The following is a 23,656-nucleotide window of genomic DNA, read 5'->3' as shown; positions in this document are numbered from 1 at the left end:
GTCCTGTCTAACGGTGCATCACTGAACAACCATCACTCACTCACATTGAACAATAGTTTGCTCCGAATTCATTCTTTTCTGCAGGAAGGGTCTAATCTGTACAGTAGGGGATAAAAACCGAAAATGGTGGAACTCAGCAGCTCTGACAGCATCTGTGGAGAGAGAAACAGAGTTAACATTTTGTGTCCGTCTGACGCTCCTTCAGAACTGTTTTTGTTTTTTGTTTTTATTTCTGTTTTTATATCAGATTTCCAGCATCTGCAGTATTTTATTTTTATCTTATGTACAGTTGGGGATACATTATTACAGCATAGCTGTCAGTGAAACCGAGAGCTGTCATTTGACAGTGTGCAATACTTGACAATTAAAGGAGTTCTATCCTCATTACAAGGCACTATCCTCATTATATGGATGGTGAAAGGTTAACATGGTGATGCCACACGTAAAGAATGACAAAATAACTTTCATTTACAGGTTTTTAAATGAATTGTTACCAACACTTGTGGTGTTTTTGTCAAAACAAAAATAGTTTGCCTTTAACTAAAAACCATGCCTCTCTATCAATGCTTCATATCATAAAAGATATGCAGCTTTCCATCTTGTTTGCACCTTGGTGGTCAGCTCTGTGTTAAACATCGTCTAATGTGTCTCACTCTGGTATGGCAGTCTCTGCCACACTAACTGCAGAGGGGGATGAGAAGGCACAGGATTCACTGGCCTCTGCTTTTGACCCTCTTGTTGGCCAGCTGAGCTTTCCAATTCTCTTTGCCTATTCCAATTCCCTTCCAGAGGGTCAGCGTCCAGAGGGTCCATCTCCAGAGGGTCCCGTGCCGGCAGCTGTTTCCATGTTGTCTGTGTTGATGCCTCATATCACACCTGCAGCTATTCTAGTGAAGGAGATATGGACATCTGACTGGTTGTGACTCAGCCGCCAGTTCACCATACAGAAGGTGTTTGGTCCTGGAGTGTGCTGATTTTAACAGCATTACCCAGCCAATGATATCTGCGATAACGTGACCATGCTTGCCGGATTAGGAATGGACATTTATAATAAATAATAATCACATTTTGCCTGTACCTCCCAAGAGAAGGGGAAATGACTAAAGCTAATAAGATGATTACAATTCAAATTCTTTTCTTTATTTCTAGAAATTTTGTAACGCCTCTGGAAATTTGCTGGAATTCATTCCAAACACACTCTGTATCTTCTGGAAGAATTATCTTAAAGAAGTAAATTTCTCTGACAATTTACTGAAGGAAGTGCCAGCAAACATCTTTGAGCTTAAGGTATTTGTGCACAATTTTGGGATTTGTTTTCTACAATTGAATTGTAATCATTCTGTACAATAGATTGAATGGTGCAAAACCATCCAGACAGGGAATTTCCATAAGGTTTCTGCTCAACCCTTACATGTCCATCCTACCATGCCGTTGACTTGGATAAAGGAATAGAGAGTTAGATATCACAGTTTGCATTGGGTTTAGGGATACAGTGAGGTGTGTAGATAGAAGCAGGAAGTCACAATGTGAGGAAGTGATGCTTCAGTTGTACAGGACCTTTGTCGGTCCCCATCTGGAGGACCGTGTCCAGTTCTGGCCAGCATGCTGAGCAAGGGGAGGGGGCAATGTCAATTTACCAGAATGATAGCGGGACCAAAAGGGTTAAACGTTATGACAAATTGCATAAGAGTGAAATTAGAGTGAGGCTATTTAGGAAGGAAGTGAGGAAGTACTTCTGCACACAACCTGCTAAAGGCTGTGAATGCTGGAGGTAAACTGAAGCTTTCAGAACTTGGGTCGATTGATTTTTGTTAAGTAAGGATGTCAAGGTTTATGGAGCAAATGTGCATAAATGGAGTTGAGGGACAGGTGAGCCTTGATCTGACTGAGTGGCAGAGCAAGCTCAAAGCCCTCCTGATTCTGTGTAACCTTCCTCCAAAGTAATAACAGCTGATTGTGAGGACACACAGGGAAGCTAGTATCCACTTCATGTAGCTCCTCCTCTAACATTTCCCTATTATGTTTTTCCCTTTGTATGATTTCTGTCACACCCGCATGTCACACTTAAACTTGCTCATTTATTGTATTTGCCTCTGATGGAGTATCTTAGCTAAAAGGTCAATGGTGCTCAGATGCTACTCACGATTCCTTTAATCTGACACCCTGGCAATATCCCAACCCCACACCCATGACTTTCCCCTCCTCCTGTTCCAGTTCCTCGGTCCCAATTTCCTGTGCATATCATGGCAATATTACATACAAAGTTGCTTTCTCTGTTTGGTGAATGTTTTAGCGTTAACCTGTGCTGTGACTCTTGAACTACAATATGACAAACCATCTTTTAACCGATTACAGGCCCTGAACTCCCTGAAATTGTCCGGCAATCAGTTACAATCACTTCCTCCAGTGGACAGATGGCAGTGCTCAAACCTCAAATCACTTGATCTCTCTCGAAATCAGCTTGGAAAGTGAGTGCTGTCTAACGGTGTGTTTACAAGTAAAGAGGCTTTCTCCTGTTCTCTTCATGTTGATAGATTTGAAGGGGTGGAGAGGGTAAGTAATTTCAGGAGCCTAAGTGTGCCCGGCGGTGAGGTACGATGGGATTACCCACAGCCAACTGTCTAGGTCCATGCCAAATCCCAAGGGATGGGGTTACCTCAATATCTGAAGTAGGCTTCACATCATTAGAGGTGCCCATTCTGAGCGCTTGCCCTGGACTTGCTTTTGAACCTGCACTCCGAGTGTCCAGTGAGTGATTGGAGCAGGCGCTGAGGGAGTAATGGTGTTGTGCCCGGAAGTTATGGGTCCTGTGCAATCAGTTTGGATTTCGAGTGTGAGATTCTCAGAGCCTGCAAATAACTACTGAGCACAAACCCTGAGAAAAGCTGGAACAACCAATCAGGGGGTGTCCCAAACCACATCTGACACCCCTCATACCCCCATCAGAATTCCTAAAGAGGAGAAATTCAGCAAAATCACTCGAATTACCTGCCCCATTGTGGCCAGCCCCACCCCCCCCCCCCCCCTAATCAACCAGGCAGATGTTAGGCTTTGTATCCTCAGTGTTGGTTTTCTATGTTTCTACATCTGCAGTGGGGCTGGAGAGTGGTGGAGGATTCTGCTGGTGACACTTCCCATGAACTCCCCACCAGCCCTTATAGCAGGATGGGCACTGGTTGTCCCACCCCCTCCCCCCCCCCCGCCTTGTGACAGTTTCGATGGGTCATTATGGTGAGTGTGTGAGGATGTCGTCATACAGTCATCAAATCATTATGACACAGAAGGAGGCCATTCAGCCCATAGTGTCCAGGCTGACTCTCTGTGGAGAAATCCAGTCAGTCCTATTCCTCTGCACTATCCCAATAGCCCTACAAGTTTATTTCCTTCAAGTTAATCCAATTTCCCTTTGAAATCATTCATCATCTCCACTTCCACTGCCCTCATGAGCAGCGATTCCAGGTCATTGCCACTCACTACTTATAATTTCCTGACCTTCTCTCTGTATCTCTGACCAAACTCTTAGATCCATTATACCCTCAACTCGTGGGAACTGATTTTCCTTCTTAACCTTACCTGAGGCTATGGAGGAGATTTACTGGAATGATTCCAGAGATGAGAAAATTGAACTACAAGGTTAGGTTGGAGAAGCTGGGGTTGTTCCTGTTCAAGAAACGAGATTGAGAGAAGATTGGTTAGATTCTGACTGGTTTCACATCCTTCCCAAAGTGTGGGCTGGGGTACCTGCACCCACCGGAATAAACATCAGGGTGAGCCCATCACAGCTCTGCCGGCTCCTCCTGCAGCTATTTAACCGTGTGGGCTGTTAAGTGGCTTAAGGTGAGATTTGCAGCCCTATCTGGTGGAAGGCAGGCTAGCAGAATGGGCAAACAAGTGGCAGGTGGAATTTAATTCAGAGAAGTGTGAGGTGATGTATTTTGGCAGAAGGGGTAGGGAGAGGTGGTCACTGGGGATTGTCAGTGGAGCTAGACACTGCTGTAAGTTTGGGGAGGGGGTGGGGCAGGTTGAGTATGCCAGGGCCAGGCTGACAGACTCTGGCTAGGAGGCTGAGAGGGGTGGGGGCTAGGGGTGGACAGCAAGAGGGGGAGAGGAAACACGAGGTGGGGGGAAAAGACTGGGGGAGGGGGTGGGGGTGGTTTATGAAGGTACTGGGATCCTATAATGGAGGTGCCCCTTGCCTGCCACCAGCCAGAGCAGTGAATGCTGCTTAGTGCTGGCGTCCGGCTGCCATGGGAAAGGTTGAGGTGGGAAGAGGATCTTAATGGCTATTAATTGGTCACACTTGACTGACAGGTGGATGGGTCACCCAAAGCCTCCCTGCCGTGTGTAAAATGGCAGCAGGGGTGACTGGGTAGGTGCTGGGAACGACACCCATGGTATTGCACCCATTTGTACCATCCCCCTGCCTGGGAACCTGGCCCCGGGAACACAAAACTCAGCCTGTGATGGCCAGAATTAGACACAATATTCTCGGTGTGACCTAACCAGAACCTTAGAAAGGTTCAGCATTGCTTCACTGATTTTGTACTCAATACCTCTATTTAAAAGCCCAAGAGGCTTGAGTAACTATTCTCTTAACATGTCCCAGCACCTTCAAAAATGCCAAGGTCTGTCCCTGCACATTCCTCTCGAGAATTGTGCCATTGAGTCTTTGTTGCCTCTCCCTATCCCTTCTGCCAAAATATATCGCCTCACGCTTCTCCGTATTAAATTCCATCCAGCACTTGCCTGTCCCATTGCGTCATGTTGCAGGGGGTACGGTGAGTGTCGCATTACTATTGTGCGGTGAGTGTGTCGTGGGCAGAGTGTGCCAGGCCCTGGGGGCAGAGTGTGTGGCGGGCACAGCGCATCAGACTCTGACGTGGTGTTTAGTGATTACTGAGAGCTATGACTGAGTGTTTTGTTTTTTTCCCTGTGAACAGGAGTGAAGAAGGAACCAGAAGTAGAAAAGTCAGTTTTTTCACAACGCGACAAAAGAGAAATACAGACACAGGTAACGAATCCATAGGAAGCCAAGCAGAGCTTTGGGATTTGCATAGGAAGAGGTCCTTCAGCCCACCTTGAACATAGACCCTGCTCAAGATGTTTTAACACAGTCCAGTTTCCTCCCTTTCTCCTTTTTAATTCTGCTTCTTCCAAAATTTACAGAATTTGAATCACTTGTGGTCAAGATCCCACCATTGTTAAACTTCATCATTGTTAAACTTGTTCTTGGGCTGTGGGCTTCCCTGGCAAATGGAACCTTTATTGCCCATCCCTAATTGCCCTTGAGAAGGTGGTGGTGAGCTGCCTTCTTGAACCGCTTCAGTCCATGTGGTGTAGGTACACCCACAGTGCTGTTAGGAAGGGAGTTCCAGGATTTTGACCCAGTGTCAGTGAAGGAACGGTGATATATTTCCAAGTAAAGCAAAGATGTCTTACTGCAATTGTATACAACATTCACACGACTTCACCTGGAGTGGTGTGTGCAGTTTTGGTCTCCTTACCTAAGGGAGGATATACTGGCCGTAGAGCGAGTACAACGAAGGTTCACCAGACTAATCGCTGGGATGGCGGGATTGTCCTGCAAGGAGAGATTGAGGAGACTGGGCCTGTATTCTCTAGAGTTTAGCAGAATAAGAAGTGATCTCGTTGAAGCATAGAAAATCCATACAGTGCATGACAGGGCCGATGCAAGAAGGATGTTTTTCCTGCCTAGGGGAGTCTAGAATCAGGAGACACAGTCTGAGAATAAGAGGTAAGTCATTTAGAACGGAGATGAGGAGGAATGTTTTCACTCAGAAGGTGGTGAATCTTTGGAATTCTCTACCCCAGAGGGTTGTGGAGGTTCAGTCATTGAGTATATTCAAAGCAGAGATGGGTAGATTTCTGGTTATTAAAGATATCAAGTGATATGGGGATAGAGCAGGAAAATAGTGTTAAGCTAGAAGATCAGCCATGATCTAATTTTTTATTCATTCACAGGATGTGGGCCTCGCTAGCTGGGCCGGCATTTATTGCCCATCCCTAGTTGCCCTTGAGAAGGTGGTGGTGAGCTGCCTTCTTGAATCGCTGCAGTCCATGTGGTGTGGGTACACCCACAGTGCTGTTAGGAAGAGAGTTCCAGGAGTTTGACCCATTGACAGTGAAGGAACAGCGATATATTTCCAAGTCAGGATGGTGAGGGGCTTGGAGGGGAACTTCCAGGTGGTGGTGTTCCCATCTATCTGCTGCCCTTGTCCTTCTAGATGGTAGTGGTCGTGGGTTTAGAAGGTGCTGTCTAAGGAGCCTTGGTGAATTCCTGCAGTGCATCTTGTAGATGGTACACACTGCTGCTACTGTGCTTGGGTGGTGGAGGGAGTGAATGTTGAAAGTGGTGGATGAGGTGCCAATCAAGCAGGCTGCTTTGTCCTGAGTAGTACTGAATTTCTCGACAGAAGCCACACTCATCTAGGCAGGCGGAGAGTATTCCATCACACTCCTGACTTGTACCTTGTAGATGGTGAACAGGCTTTGGGGAGTCAGGAGGTGAGTTACTCACCACAGAATTCCCAGCCTCTGATCTGCTCTTGTAGCTACAATATTTATACGCCTGGTGCAGTTCAGATTCTATGCAATTGTAACCCCCAGGATGTTAATGATAATTCTCTGTGTAAAAATGCTTCTTCTAATTTTCCCCACTCTATACAGAGTGCTTACCTCTAGATCATGGTTTCTTGCCCTTTAATCTCTGTTAGTGAAAAGAACCTATGTTTATTTTCCTTATAAGTATCATTCTGAACAGCTCCATCAAACCTCCTGTAATCCACTCACTTTGATAGAACCCATTTGTCATTGTCCCAGCCTTCCCTTGTAACCCAGAGCTCACATTGCTGGGATCTTTCTGATAAATCTGTGTCGCCTATTCTCTGGGGTTGCTATATTCCTCTTAAAGTGAGGAGTCCAAAACTGCACGCAGTTCTGTAGTAAATATTGTATGAAGCATTCTTGATCTCTCTACTTTCATATTCAGTCGGTCTTAATAGCTTTTTAAATTGCCCACCTGCTTTTAAGAGTACATTTCTCTACACACTTTGATCCATCCACTGCATTGAGAGATTGACCCTTCAACAAATACCTCGATTGATTATTCTTGTTCCAGGAACTGGGTTTGCACATCTTGTTCATCACTTAGCTACATCTGCCACTTCTCTGTCCATGTGTATTCCTTCTCACACAGAGGCAGCACCTGGAGTCACACTTACTGACAATACCAACAAGGCACAAGTATTTAGTTATCGGATAAAACCTTCTCACTTACCTGTCCTAGGCCTTGGTATGAACTCTGTATGAGGCCAAAACTCTGTCTGTTAAATGTGTCTTACCAAGTATAAGAATGTCATTTGTCCACTTACCCACCCTCACCTTCTGCCCACAAATAAACTGTCTTCATTTTTTTTGATCTCAGAATATGGGCATTTCTGGCAAGGCCGGTGTTTATTTTGCATCCGCAGTTGCCCTTGAGAGGGTTTTTGTGAGCCACCTTCTTGAATCACTGAACAGTTTAATACAACAGAAAAGCTGGGAAGTTACTCGACTAGGCAGTTAGAGTCCACCACCTTCATGTAGGACTGGAGTCATGTCTAGACTAAGGAAGATTTCATTCCCTAAAAAATGACCATGAACTAGTTGGGTTCCTGACAGCTTCATGATCACTTTTACTCACACCAGCTTTTTATTTCCAGATGTTTTAAACTGAATTCAAATTCTCAAATGACCATGATGGAGCACCACAGAATCACAGTTGTTACTGTGTATTGTAGGAAACTATAGACCAGTTAGGTTAATGTCTGTTGCTGGGAAATTGTTGGAATCCATTATTAAGGAAGTAGTAATGGGGCATTTGGAAAGTCAAAATGCAATCCATCAGAGTCAGCATGGTTTTATGAAGAGTAAATCGTGTTTGACTAATTTGCTAGAGTTCTTTAAAGGTCTGACAAGCAAAGTGGATAATGGGGATCCTGTAGTTGTATATCTGGACTTCCAGAAGGCCTTTGATAAGGTGCCGCACAAAAGATTAATACACAAGATAAGATCAAATGGAGTTAAGGGTAATATATTAGCTTGGATAGAGGATTGGCTAACCAACAGAAAGCAGAGATTCGGGATAAATGGGTCTTTTTCTGGGTGGCAAGCTGTAACTAGTGGGGTGCCACAGGATTCGGTCCTTGGGCCCCAACTATTTACAATCTATATCAATGACTTGGATTCAGGGATAGAAGGTACTATAGCTAAATTTTTAGATGACACCAAAATAGGTGGGAAAGTAAGTTGCAATGAAGAAATAAGAAATTTACAAATGGATATGGACAGGTTAGGTGAATGGGCCAAAATTTGGCAGATGGAGTTTAACATGGATAAGTGTGAGGTTATCCATTTTGGTCGGAAGAATAAAAAGGCGACTTATTATTTAAATGGAGAGAAACTTCAGAATGCTTCAGTGCAGAGGGATCTGGGTGTCCTTGTGCATGAATCGCTGAAAGCTAGTATGCAGGTACAGCAGGTAATAAGGAAGGCAAATGGAATATTGACATTTATTGCTAAAGGAATAGAGTATAAAAATAGGGAAGTGTTGTAGCAACTGTACAAGGCATTGGTGAGACTGCACCTGGAGTATTTTGTACAGTTTTGGTCCCTTTACTTGAGGAAGGGTGTAGTTGCATTGGAGGCGGTTCAGAGGAGGTTCACTAGATTGATTCCAGCGATGTGGGGCTTGTCTTATGAGGAGAGATTGAGCAGTTTAGGCCTATACTCGCTAGAGTTTAGAAAGATGAGAGGAGATCTAATTGAGGTATATAAGATGCTAAAGGGGATAGACAAAGTAGACGTGGAGTGGATGGTTCCCCTTGTGGGACATTCTAGAATGAGAGGCCATAGTTTTAGGCTAAGGGGTGGTAGATTTAAATCAGAGATGAGGAGGAATTACTTTTCTCAAAGGGTCGTGAATCTGTGGAATTCACTACCTCAGAGTGCAGTGGATGCCGGGACACTGAATAAATTTAAGGAGGAGATAGACAGATTTTTAATTAGTAACGGGTTGAAAGGTTATGGGGAGAGGGTGGAAAATTGGAGTTGAGGCTGAAATGAGATCAGCCATGATCGTATTGAATGGCGGGGCAGGCTCGAGGGGCTGAATTACCTCCTACTGCTCCTAGTTCTTATGTTCTTACATTTTTATGTTGTGCAGAAGGAGGCCATTCAGTCCATCATGCCTGCACCGGCTCTCCAAATCGGCATTATGGCTCAGTGCCATTCTTCTGACTTTTCCCCATATCCCTGTACATTGCTTCTATTCAAATAATCATCTAATACTCTCTCGAATTCCTCGATTGAGTCTGCCTCCACCACACTTCCAGGCAGTGTATTCCAGACCTGAACCAATCACTGTGTGAAAAGATTTTTTCTCACTTGACATTTGCTTCTTTTGCAAATCACTTTAAATTTGTGCCCTCTCATTCTCGATTCTTTTATAAGCGGGAACAGTTTCTCCCTATCTACTCTGTCCAGCCCCCTCATGATTTTGAACACCTCTGTCAAAACTCCTCTTAGCCTTCTTCTCTCCAAGGAGAACACTCCCAACCTGTGCAATCTATATTCACAACTGAAGTTTCTGAGCCCTGGAACCATTCTCATAAACCTCTCTGCACTGGCTCCAATGTGTTCACATCCTTCCTATAATCTGGTGCCCAGAACTGTACACAGTACTCCAGCTGAGGTCTGATTAGCGTCTTATACAAGTTTAGCATAACCTTCCTGCTCTTGTACTCTAAGTCCCCATCAATAAAGCCTGTACATGTTCTTAACTGCTGTCTTCACCTGTCCTGCCACCTTTAATAGTTTAGGCATATATACACCCAGGCCCCCCCTGCTCCTGCACACTCTTTAGAGTTGTACCCCTTATTTTATATTGTCTCTCCTTGTTCTTCCTACCAAAATGGATCACCTCTCATTCTCTACGGTATCTAGTAGCACAGTTTTCCTTTGTATAAACTGTCCAGCAAATCAGAGAGATTTTCAACAGAATTTTGCAACAGAGGAAAAGGCCATTTAACCCCATTGATGCTGGGCCAGCTCTATTTTTAGAAAGAGACAGGTACGTGGCCAGAAGCAGGAATACAGTAAATGTTATTAAAAATTTCAGCCGTTCTCTGGTGTATCAGAATAAACCTTGTGTGTTCGGCAAATTTTGAATTCACCTGTGGAGAGAAGGGAACAGGGAGCAGAGGAAATGCCAAGCCCTGCCTGTTTCTGGAAACCAGTGTCAAAATTCATCAGTGGAATCAGTGTCTGTACTGAAATGCAAAGGTAACTCAACCCTGAAAGAGAAGTAACCAGCCAAGACAGACAGTAAGGTGCTATTAAACACTAATGGAGCAACACGCATTCATTCTTTTATTTTTGGTTTCTCTAGTTGAATTCCCACAGTTCCTTGGTGAGTGCTTGGAAGTTCTGCATCTGGACAATAATTTTCTTGACTCAGTCCCTCAGTCGGTGTGCTTGCTGCGAACCCTCTCTGAGCTGTACCTTTCAAAGTAAGTCAGTTACTTGTTTATAATGAACTCAGAAGTATGGAATTACTGCGGACTCCTATTGTGATGGCAGCATGTTACATTCAATTAAAAGCTGCAGCCAGATTGTTAAAAGTTTCTTTTTCAGAAAATATTACCATCCAATTAATGTCTCTGCCAGACTCCCATGGCTAAGTTTACCCAACAGAGCGGAAAGGGCCAGGGTTTGGCTCCCAGTTCTGATTTGGGCAGGTGGGGCTCTGCCTACATCCCACAGTTAAGAAGGACAAAATAAACAAAAGAATTTTCATTTAAATGGCACCTGAAACACAATAAAATGGCCTAAGGTGTTTCACAGGAGTGTGATCAGACAAACCTTGACACCAAAAATTGACTCCAAAATCAATTGATACCTGCACAGTGCAGATTGCGTTTGCCTGTATATTTAATCCTTTTCCATCTCATCAGTAATCCTGGACTCCGGGAGCTTCCCACTGAGCTTGGTCAGCTGGCTAACATGTGGCAGCTGGACATCGATCAATTAAACATCTCGAATGTGCCCACAGATGTCAGGAACGAAGGTAAATCAAGCTTTTTCTTGTTATTTCAATGTTTTTTGAAATACAATTGATGTGATTTTAGGCCAAGGCATGGGAGTGTGGGCAGGTTAAGGTTTTTGTGTGGATTGAAACATTGGGACAGGAGGAGACCATTTAGCTCTTTGAGACTGTTCGCCCATTCAGTGAGGTCACGGCTGATCTGTGACCCACCTTTGCCCCATATCCGTCAGTACTTTTGGTAAAGAAATATTTATCAATCTGAGTTAAAATTAAAGACAACAACTTGCACTGAGTCTGTGTTTAACAAAATGAAATTTATCAGCTGCTTTGCTGGAGCATTATAAAGCAAAAATTTGACACTGAGCCATATAGGGTGATATTTGGCCAAATGCTCGGTCAAAGAGCTAGGTTTTAAGGAATTTTTTAAAGGTGGAAAGAGAGATAGAGAGGCTGAGAGCTTTAGAGAGGGAATTAGGGAGGGTCTAAGCAGTTGAAGGCATGGCTGGGGTGAGCCACTTTATTAGTAGATATGTAGTAGATAATGCTGCTGAGAAAGCCATCCATGAAAAAGGCACAAATGGAATTGGACATGGAACATGATGAAGTAATTGTCTTTGGAAAGTCAGTAGATTTGAAATCAGAACATCATCGCAATCCTTTAACAAAACCTAGCACCTCTAATCAGAATGTGAAAGTGTTAATGGCATCAGGTGATAGGACTTTGAGAGGAAAAAAACAAATTGCCTCAAAGTTACATCGACAATTTGCTCATCCCTCTTGTCACAGATTAAAAATCCTACTAAAGGATGCAGGGGTGGTTGATGATGAGTGCACAAAGCTCATTGAAGAGATTAGTGAAAAATGTGATATATGAATAGATGGAGGACACCATCAAGGCCTATTGTAAGTTTCCCATTAACATGAGACTTTAATGAAGTAGTTGCTATGGATTTAATGAAGTAGTTGCTATGGATTTAATGAAGTAGTTGCTATGGATTTAAAGGTGTGGGGCAAGGGTAGAAGCATTTTCATTTTACATTTCAGAGTCATGGCGACATGGTAAAAACAAAAATGTGATTGTTGACAAAGTCATGAAAAAATGGATTGGGGCCAGACTGGGAGCACTGGTTAAATTCCTGACTAAAAATGGGGGGTATTTGCCAATGATGAATTTAGAGACATGTGCAAAAATTTGAACATTGTAGTGATGAACACTACGGCTGCAAGTCCCTTCAGTAATGAGCTTTATGAAAGAAATCCCACAGTGATTGTTGAGATGCTTCATAAAATCTTAGCTGACCATCCAAATAGTAAGTTAACATCTGCCCTGGCATGAATTTGCTTCAAATCATTGGGGGCTATAATCTGTATTGGTTGGTCAATGGGAGAAGTTCAAAAATACCTTCCTTAGCCCTGCACTGGACTACAATGAGTTCCACCTTTTCTGTGCACTTTGTCCTACTGCAAGGAGAAGCCTCAGAGAAAGTTTGACAAGTCTTATGACATTTCATAAGACAGAGATAAGCTTTCATCTGGGGATTTAGAATATTATAAAAGAGAGGGTCAGAAAGAGTGGAAAGGTCCAGGTAATGTGATAGGATGTGATGGGAAGACAGTAATTCTCCAACTTGGGTAGTCAAACTATTAGGGTCCATTCGTCTCAGTTAATCAGGATTGATTGTAAACTTGCAGAACCTGAACAATCAGTGGAAGGTGATGAGATGCCTTGTACCTCACATACTCATATGCTTGACAATTATGAGGAGCAGAATGCAGTAGATAAGAGGCTGGATAACAATAGACAAAGTGATACTAATGCACAGGAAAGGGCTTTTTATTCCAAAGGGCAATTACAGAAGTTGGTATTCAGGTCATATGGAGACGAGAAGGGCCCAGTTAAAGGAGGAATGTGACCATTGTAGAGAGAGCAGGGAAAGCCACCAACAAATTCAAACATTGGCTAAAAGTTTGAGACGATGGACAAGAGGTAAGATGAATGGAGTGGCAAAATGAAGTGAAAATGTGAAAAGGTAGAAAACGCAGGGCGAGTTTCATAGCAGATCTGGAAGTGACTCTGGCCCTAGGAAATGATGGCAAACAGGCAACAGAATCTCTGATGGTGATAGGGCGAGGTCATGTAGCAGTAGGCCAGAATGAGATAGGACAGGAAGTAGAGCTCACAGTTTGACCAGAACAATAACTATAGAACAAATTAGGAATGTCACTAGAAGCTGAAGCCCTTATGATCGGGAAGTTTTGGCTACAAACAAATTAGAAGATAAATTGATAAGAGAGGCAAAACAAAAAGAGGTGGATAGTTGGAAAGAATTTGGTACATACTCTGAAGCACTAGGTAGGGGACAGCCAGCCAGCCTTATCACACAGGTGCATATGCAGGGAAAGAGTACTTCCTGATAGGACATAGAAGTCAAAAGCGAAACCAATGGCTTGAGGTTTTGAAGAGAGATTTGGTGATCAAGAGTGGACTGCCCCCCACATGGGATGTGGGCTTCGCTGGCTAAACCAGCATTTATTGCCCATCCCTAATGCCCTTAAGAAGGTGGTGGTGAGCTGTCTTCTTGAACCACTGCAGTCCCTGTGGTGTAGGTACACCCACAGTGCTGTTAGGGAGGGAGTTCCAGGATTTTGCCCCAGTGACAGTGAAGGAACAGCGATATATTTCCAAGTCAGAATGGTGAGTGACTTGCAGGGGAATTTCCAGTTGGTGGTGTTCCCATCTATCTGCTGCCCTTGCTCTACTAGATGGCAGTGATCATGGGTTTGGAAGGTGCTGTCTAAGGAGCCTTGGTGAGTTTCTACAGTGCATTGTGTAGAGATGGCACACACTGCTACTACTGTTCATCGTTAGTGGAGGGAGTGAATGTTTGTGAATGGCTGCCAATCAAGCGGGCTGTTTTGTCCTGGATGGTGTCAGATTTCTTGAGTGTTGGAGCTACGTTCAACCAGGAAAGTGGAGAGTTTTCCATCCCACTTCTGACTGGTGCCTTGTGGACAGGCTTCGGGGACTCAGGAAGTGAGTTCCTCGCCACAGGATTCTAGCCTCTGACCTGCTGTTGCTGAAAGTAGATTATATTCTGCTGAAAGAGAAACTCTCAGCATCTTTACGATGCACATTGATGATTTTCTGTGGAAGGTTCTGCAGAATTTGAGCAATTTGTTACCAAAAAGATAAATGGATAATTTAAGATTGGAAATTGGGCTTGAGGAGCCTTGAATATATAATCAGACTAGGACAGGAGTAGCCTTGAATATACAGGGTTAGACATTAATCAGACTAGGACAGGAGTAGCCTTGAATATACAGGGTTAGACATTAATCAGACTAGGACAGGAGGAGCCTTGAATATACAGGGTTAGAAATTAATCAGACTAGGACAGGAGTAGCCTTGAATATACAGGGTTAGACATTAATCAGACTAGGACAGGAGTAGCCTTGAATATACAGGGTTAGACATTAATCAGACTAGGACAGGAGGAGCCTTGAATATACAGGGTTAGACATTAATCAGACTAGGACAGGAGGAGCCTTGAATATACAGGGTTAGACATTAATCAGACTAGGACAGGAGTAGCCTTGAATATACAGGGTTAGACATTAATCAGACTAGGACAGGAGTAGCCTTGAATATACAGGGTTAGACATTAATCAGACTAGGACAGGAGGAGCCTTGAATATACAGGGTTAGACATTAATCAGACTAGGACAGGAGTAGCCTTGAATATACAGGGTTAGACATTAATCAGACTAGGACAGGAGTAGCCTTGAATATACAGGGTTAGACATTAATCAGACTAGGACAGGAGGAGCCTTGAATATACAGGGTTAGACATTAATCAGACTAGGACAGGAGGAGCCTTGAATATACAGGGTTAGACATTAATCAGACTAGGACAGGAGTAGCCTTGAAGATACAGGGTTAGACATTAATCAGACTAGGACAGGAGTAGCCTTGAATATACAGGGTTAGACATTAATCAGACTAGGACAGGAGTAGCCTTGAATATACAGGGTTAGACATTAATCAGACTAGGACAGGAGTAGCCTTGAATATACAGGGTTAGACATTAATCAGACTAGGACAGGAGTAGCCTTGAATATACAGGGTTAGACATTAATCAGACTAGGACAGGAGTAGCCTTAATATACAGGGTTAGACATTAATCAGACTAGGACAGAGTAGCTTGAATATACAGGGTTAGACATATAATCAGACTAGGACAGGAGTAGCCTTGAATATACAGGGTTAGACATTAATCAGACTAGGACAGGAGGTAAGCCTTGAATATACAGGGTTAGACATTAATCAGACTAGGACAGGAGTAGCCCTTGTAATATACAGGGTTAGACATTAATCAGACGAGACAGAGAAGCCTTGAATATACAGGGTTAGACATTAATCAGACTAGGACAGGAGTAGCCTTGAATATACAGGGTTAGACATTAATCAGACTAAGGACAGGAGTAGCCTTGAATATACAGGGTTAGACATTAATCAGACTAGGACAGGAGTAGCCTTGAATATACAGGGTTAGACATAATCAGACTAGGACAGGAGTAGCCTTGAATATACAGGGTTAGACATTAATCAGACTAGGACAGGAAGTAGGCCTTGAATATACAGGGTTAGACATTAATCAGACTTGGACAGGAGTCGCCTTGAATATACAGGGTTAGACATTAATCAGACTAGGACAGAGTTAGCCTTGAATATACAGGTTAGACATTAATCAGACTAGGACAGGAGTAGCCTTGAATATACAGGGTTAGACAATAATCAGACTAGGACAGGAGTAGCCTTGAATATACAGGGTAGACATTATCAGACTAGGACAGGAGGAGCCTTGAATATACAGGGTTAGACATTAATCAGACTAGGACAGGAGTAGCCTTGAATATACAGGTTAGACATTAATCAGACTAGGACAGGAGTAGCCTTGAATATACAGGGTTAGACATAATCAGACTAGGACAGGAGTAGCCTTGAATATACAGGGTTAGACATTAATCAGACTAGGACAGGAATAGCCTTGAATATACAGGGTTAGACATTAATCAGACTAGGACAGGAGTAGCCTTGAATATACAGGGTTAGACATTAATCCAGACTAGGACAGGAGTAGCCTTGAATATACAGGGTTAGACATTAATCAGACTAGGACAGGAGAGCCTTGAATATACAGGGTTAGACATTAATCAGACTAGGACAGGAGTATCCTTGAATATACAGGGTTAGACATTAATCAGACTAGGACAGGAGTAGCCTTGAATATACAGGGTTGACATTAATCAGACGAGGACAGGAGTGTAGCCTTGAATATACAGGGTCGACATTAATCAGACTAGGACAGGAGGAGCCTTGAATATACAGGGTTAGACATTAATCAGACTAGGACAGGAGTAGCCTTGAATATACAGGGTTAGACATTAATCAGACTAGGACAGGAGTAGCCTTGAATATACAGGGTTAGACATTAATCAGACTAGGACAGGAGTAGCCTTGAATATACAGGGTTAGACATTAATCAGACTAGGACAGGAGTAGCCTTGAATATACAGGGTTAGACATTAATCAGACTAGGACAGGAGTAGCCTTGAATATACAGGGTTAGACATTAATCAGACTAGGACAGGAGTAGCCTTGAATATACAGGGTTAGACATTAATCAGACTAGGACAGGAGTAGCCTTGAATATACAGGGTTAGACATTAATCAGACTAGGACAGGAGTAGCCTTGAATATACAGGGTTAGACATTAATCAGACTAGGACAGGAGGAGCCTTGAATATACAGGGTTAGACATTAATCAGACTAGGACAGGAGTAGCCTTGAATATACAGGGTTAGACATTAATCAGACTAGGACAGGAGGAGCCTTGAATATACAGGGTTAGACATTAATCAGACTAGGACAGGAGTAGCCTTGAATATACAGGGTTAGACATTAATCAGACTAGGACAGGAGGAGCCTTGAATATACAGGGTTAGACATTAATCAGACTAGGACAGGAGTAGCCTTGAATATACAGGGTTAGACATTAATCAGACTAGGACAGGAGTAGCCTTGAATATACAGGTTAGACATTAATCAGACTAGGACAGGACGGAGCCTTGAATATACAGGGTTAGACATTAATCAGACTAGGACAGGAGTAGCCTTGAATATACAGGGTTAGACATTAATCAGACTAGGACAGGAGTAGCCTTGAATATACAGGGTTAGACATTAATCAGACTAGGACAGGAGTAGCCTTGAATATACAGGGTTAGACATTAATCAGACTAGGACAGGAGGAGCCTTGAATATACAGGGTTAGACATTAATCAGACTAGGACAGGAGGAGCCTTGAATATACAGGGTTAGACATTAATCAGACTAGGACAGGAGTAGCCTTGAATATACAGGGTTAGACATTAATCAGACTAGGACAGGAGTAGCCTTGAATATACAGGGTTAGACATTAATCAGACTAGGACAGGAGTAGCCTTGAATATACAGGGTTAGACATTAATCAGACTAGGACAGGAGTAGCCTTGAATATACAGGGTTAGACATTAATCAGACTAGGACAGGAGTAGCCTTGAATATACAGGGTTAGACATTAATCAGACTAGGACAGGAGTAGCCTTGAATATACAGGGTTAGACATTAATCAGACTAGGACAGGAGTAGCCTTGAATATACAGGGTTAGACATTAATCAGACTAGGACAGGAGTAGCCTTGAATATACAGGGTTAGACATTAATCAGACTAGGACAGGAGTAGCCTTGAATATACAGGGTTAGACATTAATCAGACTAGGACAGGAGTAGCCTTGAATATACAGGGTTAGACATTAATCAGACTAGGACAGGAGGAGCCTTGAATATACAGGGTTAGACATTAATCAGACTAGGACAGGAGTAGCCTTGAATATACAGGGTTAGACATTAATCAGACTAGGACAGGAGTAGCCTTGAATATACAGGGTTAGACATTAATCAGACTAGGACAGGAGTAGCCTTGAATATACAGGGTTAGACATTAATCAGACTAGGACAGGAGTAGCCTTGAATATACAGGGTTAGACATTAATCAGACTAGGACAGGAGTAGCCTTGAATATACAGGGTTAGACATTAATCAGACTAGGACAGGAGTAGCCTTGAATATACAGGGTTAGACATTAATCAGACTAGGACAGGAGTAGCCTTGAATATACAGGGTTAGACATTAATCAGACTAGGACAGGAGTAGCCTTGAATATACAGGGTTAGACATTAATCAGACTAGGACAGGAGTAGCCTTGAATATACAGGGTTAGACATTAATCAGACTAGGACAGGAGTAGCCTTGAATATACAGGGTTAGACATTAATCAGACTAGGACAGGAGGAGCCTTGAATATACAGGGTTAGACATTAATCAGACTAGGACAGGAGTAGCCTTGAATATACAGGGTTAGACATTAATCAGACTAGGACAGGAGTAGCCTTGAATATACAGGGTTAGACATTAATCAGACTAGGACAGGAGTAGCCTTGAATATACAGGGTTAGACATTAATCAGACTAGGACAGGAGTAGCCTTGAATATACAGGGTTAGACATTAATCAGACTAGGACAGGAGTAGCCTTGAATATACAGGGTTAGACATTAATCAGACTAGGACAGGAGTAGCCTTGAATATACAGGGTTAGACATTAATCAGACTAGGACAGGAGTAGCCTTGAATATACAGGGTTAGACATTAATCAGACTAGGACAGGAGTAGCCTTGAATATACAGGGTTAGACATTAATCAGACTAGGACAGGAGTAGCCTTGAATATACAGGGTTAGACATTAATCAGACTAGGACAGGAGTAGCCTTGAATATACAGGGTTTCGACATTTATCAGACTAGACAGGAGTAGCCTTGAATATACAGGGTTAGACATTAATCAGACTAGGACAGGAGTAGCCTTGAATATACAGGGTTAGACATTAATCAGACTAGGACAGGAGAGCCTTGAATATACAGGGTTAGACATTAATCAGACTAGGACAGGAGTAGCCTTGAATATACAGGGTTAGACATTAATCAGACTAGGACAGGAGTAGCCTTGAATATACAGGGTTAGACATTAATCAGACTAGGACAGGAGAGCCTTGAATATACAGGGTTAGACATTAATCAGACTAGGACAGGAGGTGCCTTGAATATACCGGGTTAGACATTAATCAGACTAGGGACAGGAGGAGCCTTGAGAATATAAGGGTTTAGACATTAATCAGACTAGGACAGGAGGAGCCCTTGAATATACAGGCGTTTAGACATTAATCAGACTAGGACAGGAGGAGCCTTGAATATACAGGGTTAGGACCATTCATCAGGACTAGGACAGGAAGTAGCCTTGAATATACAGGGTTAGACATTAATCAGACTAGGATCGGAGGAGCCTTGAATATACAGGGTTAGACATTAATCAGACTAGGACAGGAGTAGCCTTGAATATACAGGGTTAGACATTAATCAGACTAGGACAGGAGTAGCCTTGAATATACAGGGTTAGACATTAATCAGACTAGGACAGGAGTAGCCTTGAATATACAGGGTTAGACATTAATCAGACTAGGACAGGAGTAGCCTTGAATATACAGGGTTAGACATTAATCAGACTAGGACAGGAGTAGCCTTGAATATACAGGGTTAGACATTAATCAGACTAGGACAGGAGGAGCCTTGAATATACAGGGTTAGACATTAATCAGACTAGGACAGGAGTAGCCTTGAATATACAGGGTTAGACATTAATCAGACTAGGACAGGAGGAGCCTTGAATATACAGGGTTAGACATTAATCAGACTAGGACAGGAGTAGCCTTGAATATACAGGGTTAGACATTAATCAGACTAGGACAGGAGTAGCCTTGAATATACAGGGTTAGACATTAATCAGACTAGGACAGGAGTAGCCTTGAATATACAGGGTTAGACATTAATCAGACTAGGACAGGAGGAGCCTTGAATATACAGGGTTAGACATTAATCAGACTAGGACAGGAGTAGCCTTGAATATACAGGGTTAGACATTAATCAGACTAGGACAGGAGTAGCCTTGAATATACAGGGTTAGACATTAATCAGACTAGGACAGGAGTAGCCTTGAATATACAGGGTTAGACATTAATCAGACTAGGACAGGAGTAGCCTTGAATATACAGGGTTAGACATTAATCAGACTAGGACAGGAGTAGCCTTGAATATACAGGGTTAGACATTAATCAGACTAGGACAGGAGTAGCCTTGAATATACAGGGTTAGACATTAATCAGACTAGGACAGGAGTAGCCTTGAATATACAGGGTTAGACATTAATCAGACTAGGACAGGAGTAGCCTTGAATATACAGGGTTAGACATTAATCAGACTAGGACAGGAGTAGCCTTGAATATACAGGGTTAGACATTAATCAGACTAGGACAGGAGGAGCCTTGAATATACAGGGTTAGACATTAATCAGACCTAGGACAGGAGGTAGCCTGAATTACAGGGTTAGACATTAATCAGACTAGGACATGAGTAGACTTGAATATACAGGGTTAGACATTAATCAGACTAGGACAGGAGTCGCCTTGAATATACAGGGTTAGACATTAATCAGACTTGGACAGGAGTCGCCTTGAATATACAGTGGTAGACATTATAGTCGAGCTAGACAGGAGGAGCCCTGAATATACAGGGTTAGACCATTAACAGACTAGGACAGGAGTAGCCTTGAATTATACAGGTGTTAGACATTAATCAGCACTAGGACAGGAGTAGCCTTGATATACAGGGTTAGACATTAATCAGACTAGGACATGGAGGTAGCCTTGATATACAGGGTTATGAGCATTAATCAGACTAGGACAGGAGTAGCCTTGAATATACAGGGTTAGACATTAATCAGACTAGGACAGGAGTAGCCTTGAATATACAGGGTTAGACATTAATCAGACTAGGACAGGAGTAGCCTTGAATATACAGGGTTAGACATTAATCAGACTAGGACAGGAGTAGCCTTGAATATACAGGGTTAGACATTAATCAGACTAGGACAGGAGGAGCCTTGAATATACAGGGTTAGACATTAATCAGACTAGGACAGGAGTAGCCTTGAATATACAGGGTTAGACATTAATCAGACTAGGACAGGAGTAGCCTTGAATATACAGGGTTAGACATTAATCAGACTAGGACAGGAGTAGCCTTGAATATACAGGGTTAGACATTAATCAGACTAGGACAGGAGTAGCCTTGAATATACAGGGTTAGACATTAATCAGACTAGGACAGGAGTAGCCTTGAATATACAGGGTTAGACATTAATCAGACTAGGACAGGAGTAGCCTTGAATATACAGGGTTAGACATTAATCAGACTAGGACAGGAGTAGCCTTGAATATACAGGGTTAGACATTAATCAGACTAGGACAGGAGTAGCCTTGAATATACAGGGTTAGACATTAATCAGACTAGGACAGGAGTAGCCTTGAATATACAGGGTTAGACATTAATCAGACTAGGACAGGAGTAGCCTTGAATATACAGGGTTAGACATTATCAGACTAGGACAGGAGGAGCCTTGAATATACAGGGTTAGACATTAATCAGACTAGGACAGGAGTAGCCTTGAATATACAGGGTTAGACATTAATCAGACTAGGACAGGATGAGCCATGAATATACAGGGTTAGACATTAATCAGACTAGGACAGGAGGAGCCTTGAATATACATGGTTAGACATAAATCAGACTAGGACAGGAGTAGCCTTGAATATACAGGGTTAGACATTAATCAGACTAGGACAGGAGTAGCCTTGAATATACAGGGTTAGACATTAATCAGACTAGGACAGGAGGAGCCTTGAATATACAGGGTTAGACATTAAACAGACTAGGACAGGAGGAGCCTTTGAATATACAGGGTTAGACATTAATCAGACTAGGACAGGAGTAGCCTTTGAATATACAGGGTTAGACATTAATCAGACTAGGACAGGAGTAGCATTGAATATACAGGGTTAGACATTAATCAGACTAGGACAGGAGGAGCCTATGAATATACAGGGTTAGACATTAATCAGACTAGGAAGGGTAGCCTTGAATATACAGGGTTAGACATTAATCAGACTAGGACAGGAGTAGCCTTGAATATACAGGGTTAGACATTAATCAGACTAGGACAGGAGTAGCCTTGAATATACAGGGATAGACCATAATCAGACTAGGACAGGAGTAGCCTTGTATATACAGGGTTAAGCCGTTAATCAGACTAGGCACAGAGTAGCCTTGAATATACAGGGTTAGACATTAATCAGACTAGGAAGGAGTAGCCTTGAATATAAGGGTTAGACAATAATCAGACTAGGACAGGAGTAGCCTTGAATATACAGGGTTAGACATTAATCAGACTAGGACAGGAGTAGCCTTGAATATACAGGGTTAGACATTAATCAGACTAGGACAGGAGTAGCCTTGAATATACAGGGTTAGACATTAATCAGACTAGGACAGGAGTAGCCTTGAATATACAGGGTTAGACATTAATCAGACTAGGACAGGAGTAGCCTTGAATATACAGGGTTAGACATTAATCAGACTAGGACAGGAGGAGCCTTGAATATACAGGGTTAGACATTAATCAGACTAGGACAGGAGTAGCCTTGAATATACAGGGTTAGACATTAATCAGACTAGGACAGGAGTAGCCTTGAATATACAGGGTTAGACATTAATCAGACTAGGACAGGAGTAGCCTTGAATATACAGGGTTAGACATTAATCAGACTAGGACAGGAGTAGCCTTGAATATACAGGGTTAGACATTAATCAGACTAGGACAGGAGTAGCCTTGAATATACAGGGTTAGACATTAATCAGACTAGGACAGGAGTAGCCTTGAATATACAGGGTTAGACATTAATCAGACTAGGACAGGAGTAGCCTTGAATATACAGGGTTAGACATTAATCAGACTAGGACAGGAGTAGCCTTGAATATACAGGGTTAGACATTAATCAGACTAGGACAGGAGTAGCCTTGAATATACAGGGTTAGACATTAATCAGACTAGGACAGGAGTAGCCTTGAATATACAGGGTTAGACATTAATCAGACTAGGACAGGAGTAGCCTTGAATATACAGGGTTAGACATTAATCAGACTAGGACAGGAGTAGCCTTGAATATACAGGGTTAGACATTAATCAGACTAGGACAGGAGTAGCCTTGAATATACAGGGTTAGACATTAATCAGACTAGGACAGGAGTAGCCTTGAATATACAGGGTTAGACATTAATCAGACTAGGACAGGAGTAGCCTTGAATATACAGGGTTAGACATTAATCAGACTAGGACAGGAGTAGCCTTGAATATACAGGGTTAGACATTAATCAGACTAGGACAGGAGTAGCCTTGAATATACAGGGTTAGACATTAATCAGACTAGGACAGGAGGAGCCTTGAATATACATGGTTTAGACATGTAATCAGGACTAGGACAGGAGGATGCCTTGAATATACAGGG

The 23,656-nt window shown here is 42.7% G+C and overlaps 1 protein-coding gene across 3 annotated transcripts in view; it reads left to right on the top strand.

Moving 5' to 3' along the window:
- The window catches only part of lrrk1 (leucine-rich repeat kinase 1), a 262,189-nt gene that overhangs the window by 83,632 nt on the left and 154,901 nt on the right, over positions 1-23,656 (top strand). For all 3 annotated transcript variants that reach the window (XM_041175194.1, XM_041175192.1, XM_041175193.1), the window contains 5 exons: positions 1,150-1,287; positions 2,356-2,468; positions 4,941-5,011; positions 10,448-10,568; positions 11,013-11,125. In XM_041175194.1, the coding sequence (XP_041031128.1) occupies positions 1,150-1,287; positions 2,356-2,468; positions 4,941-5,011; positions 10,448-10,568; positions 11,013-11,125 (556 nt within the window). The remainder of the gene's footprint in view (positions 1-1,149; positions 1,288-2,355; positions 2,469-4,940; positions 5,012-10,447; positions 10,569-11,012; positions 11,126-23,656) is intronic.

This window comes from Carcharodon carcharias, chromosome 26, assembly GCF_017639515.1.
Source record: "Carcharodon carcharias isolate sCarCar2 chromosome 26, sCarCar2.pri, whole genome shotgun sequence".
NCBI lineage: Eukaryota > Metazoa > Chordata > Chondrichthyes > Lamniformes > Lamnidae > Carcharodon > Carcharodon carcharias.
This window is presented reverse-complemented; position numbering and strand designations above follow the sequence as displayed.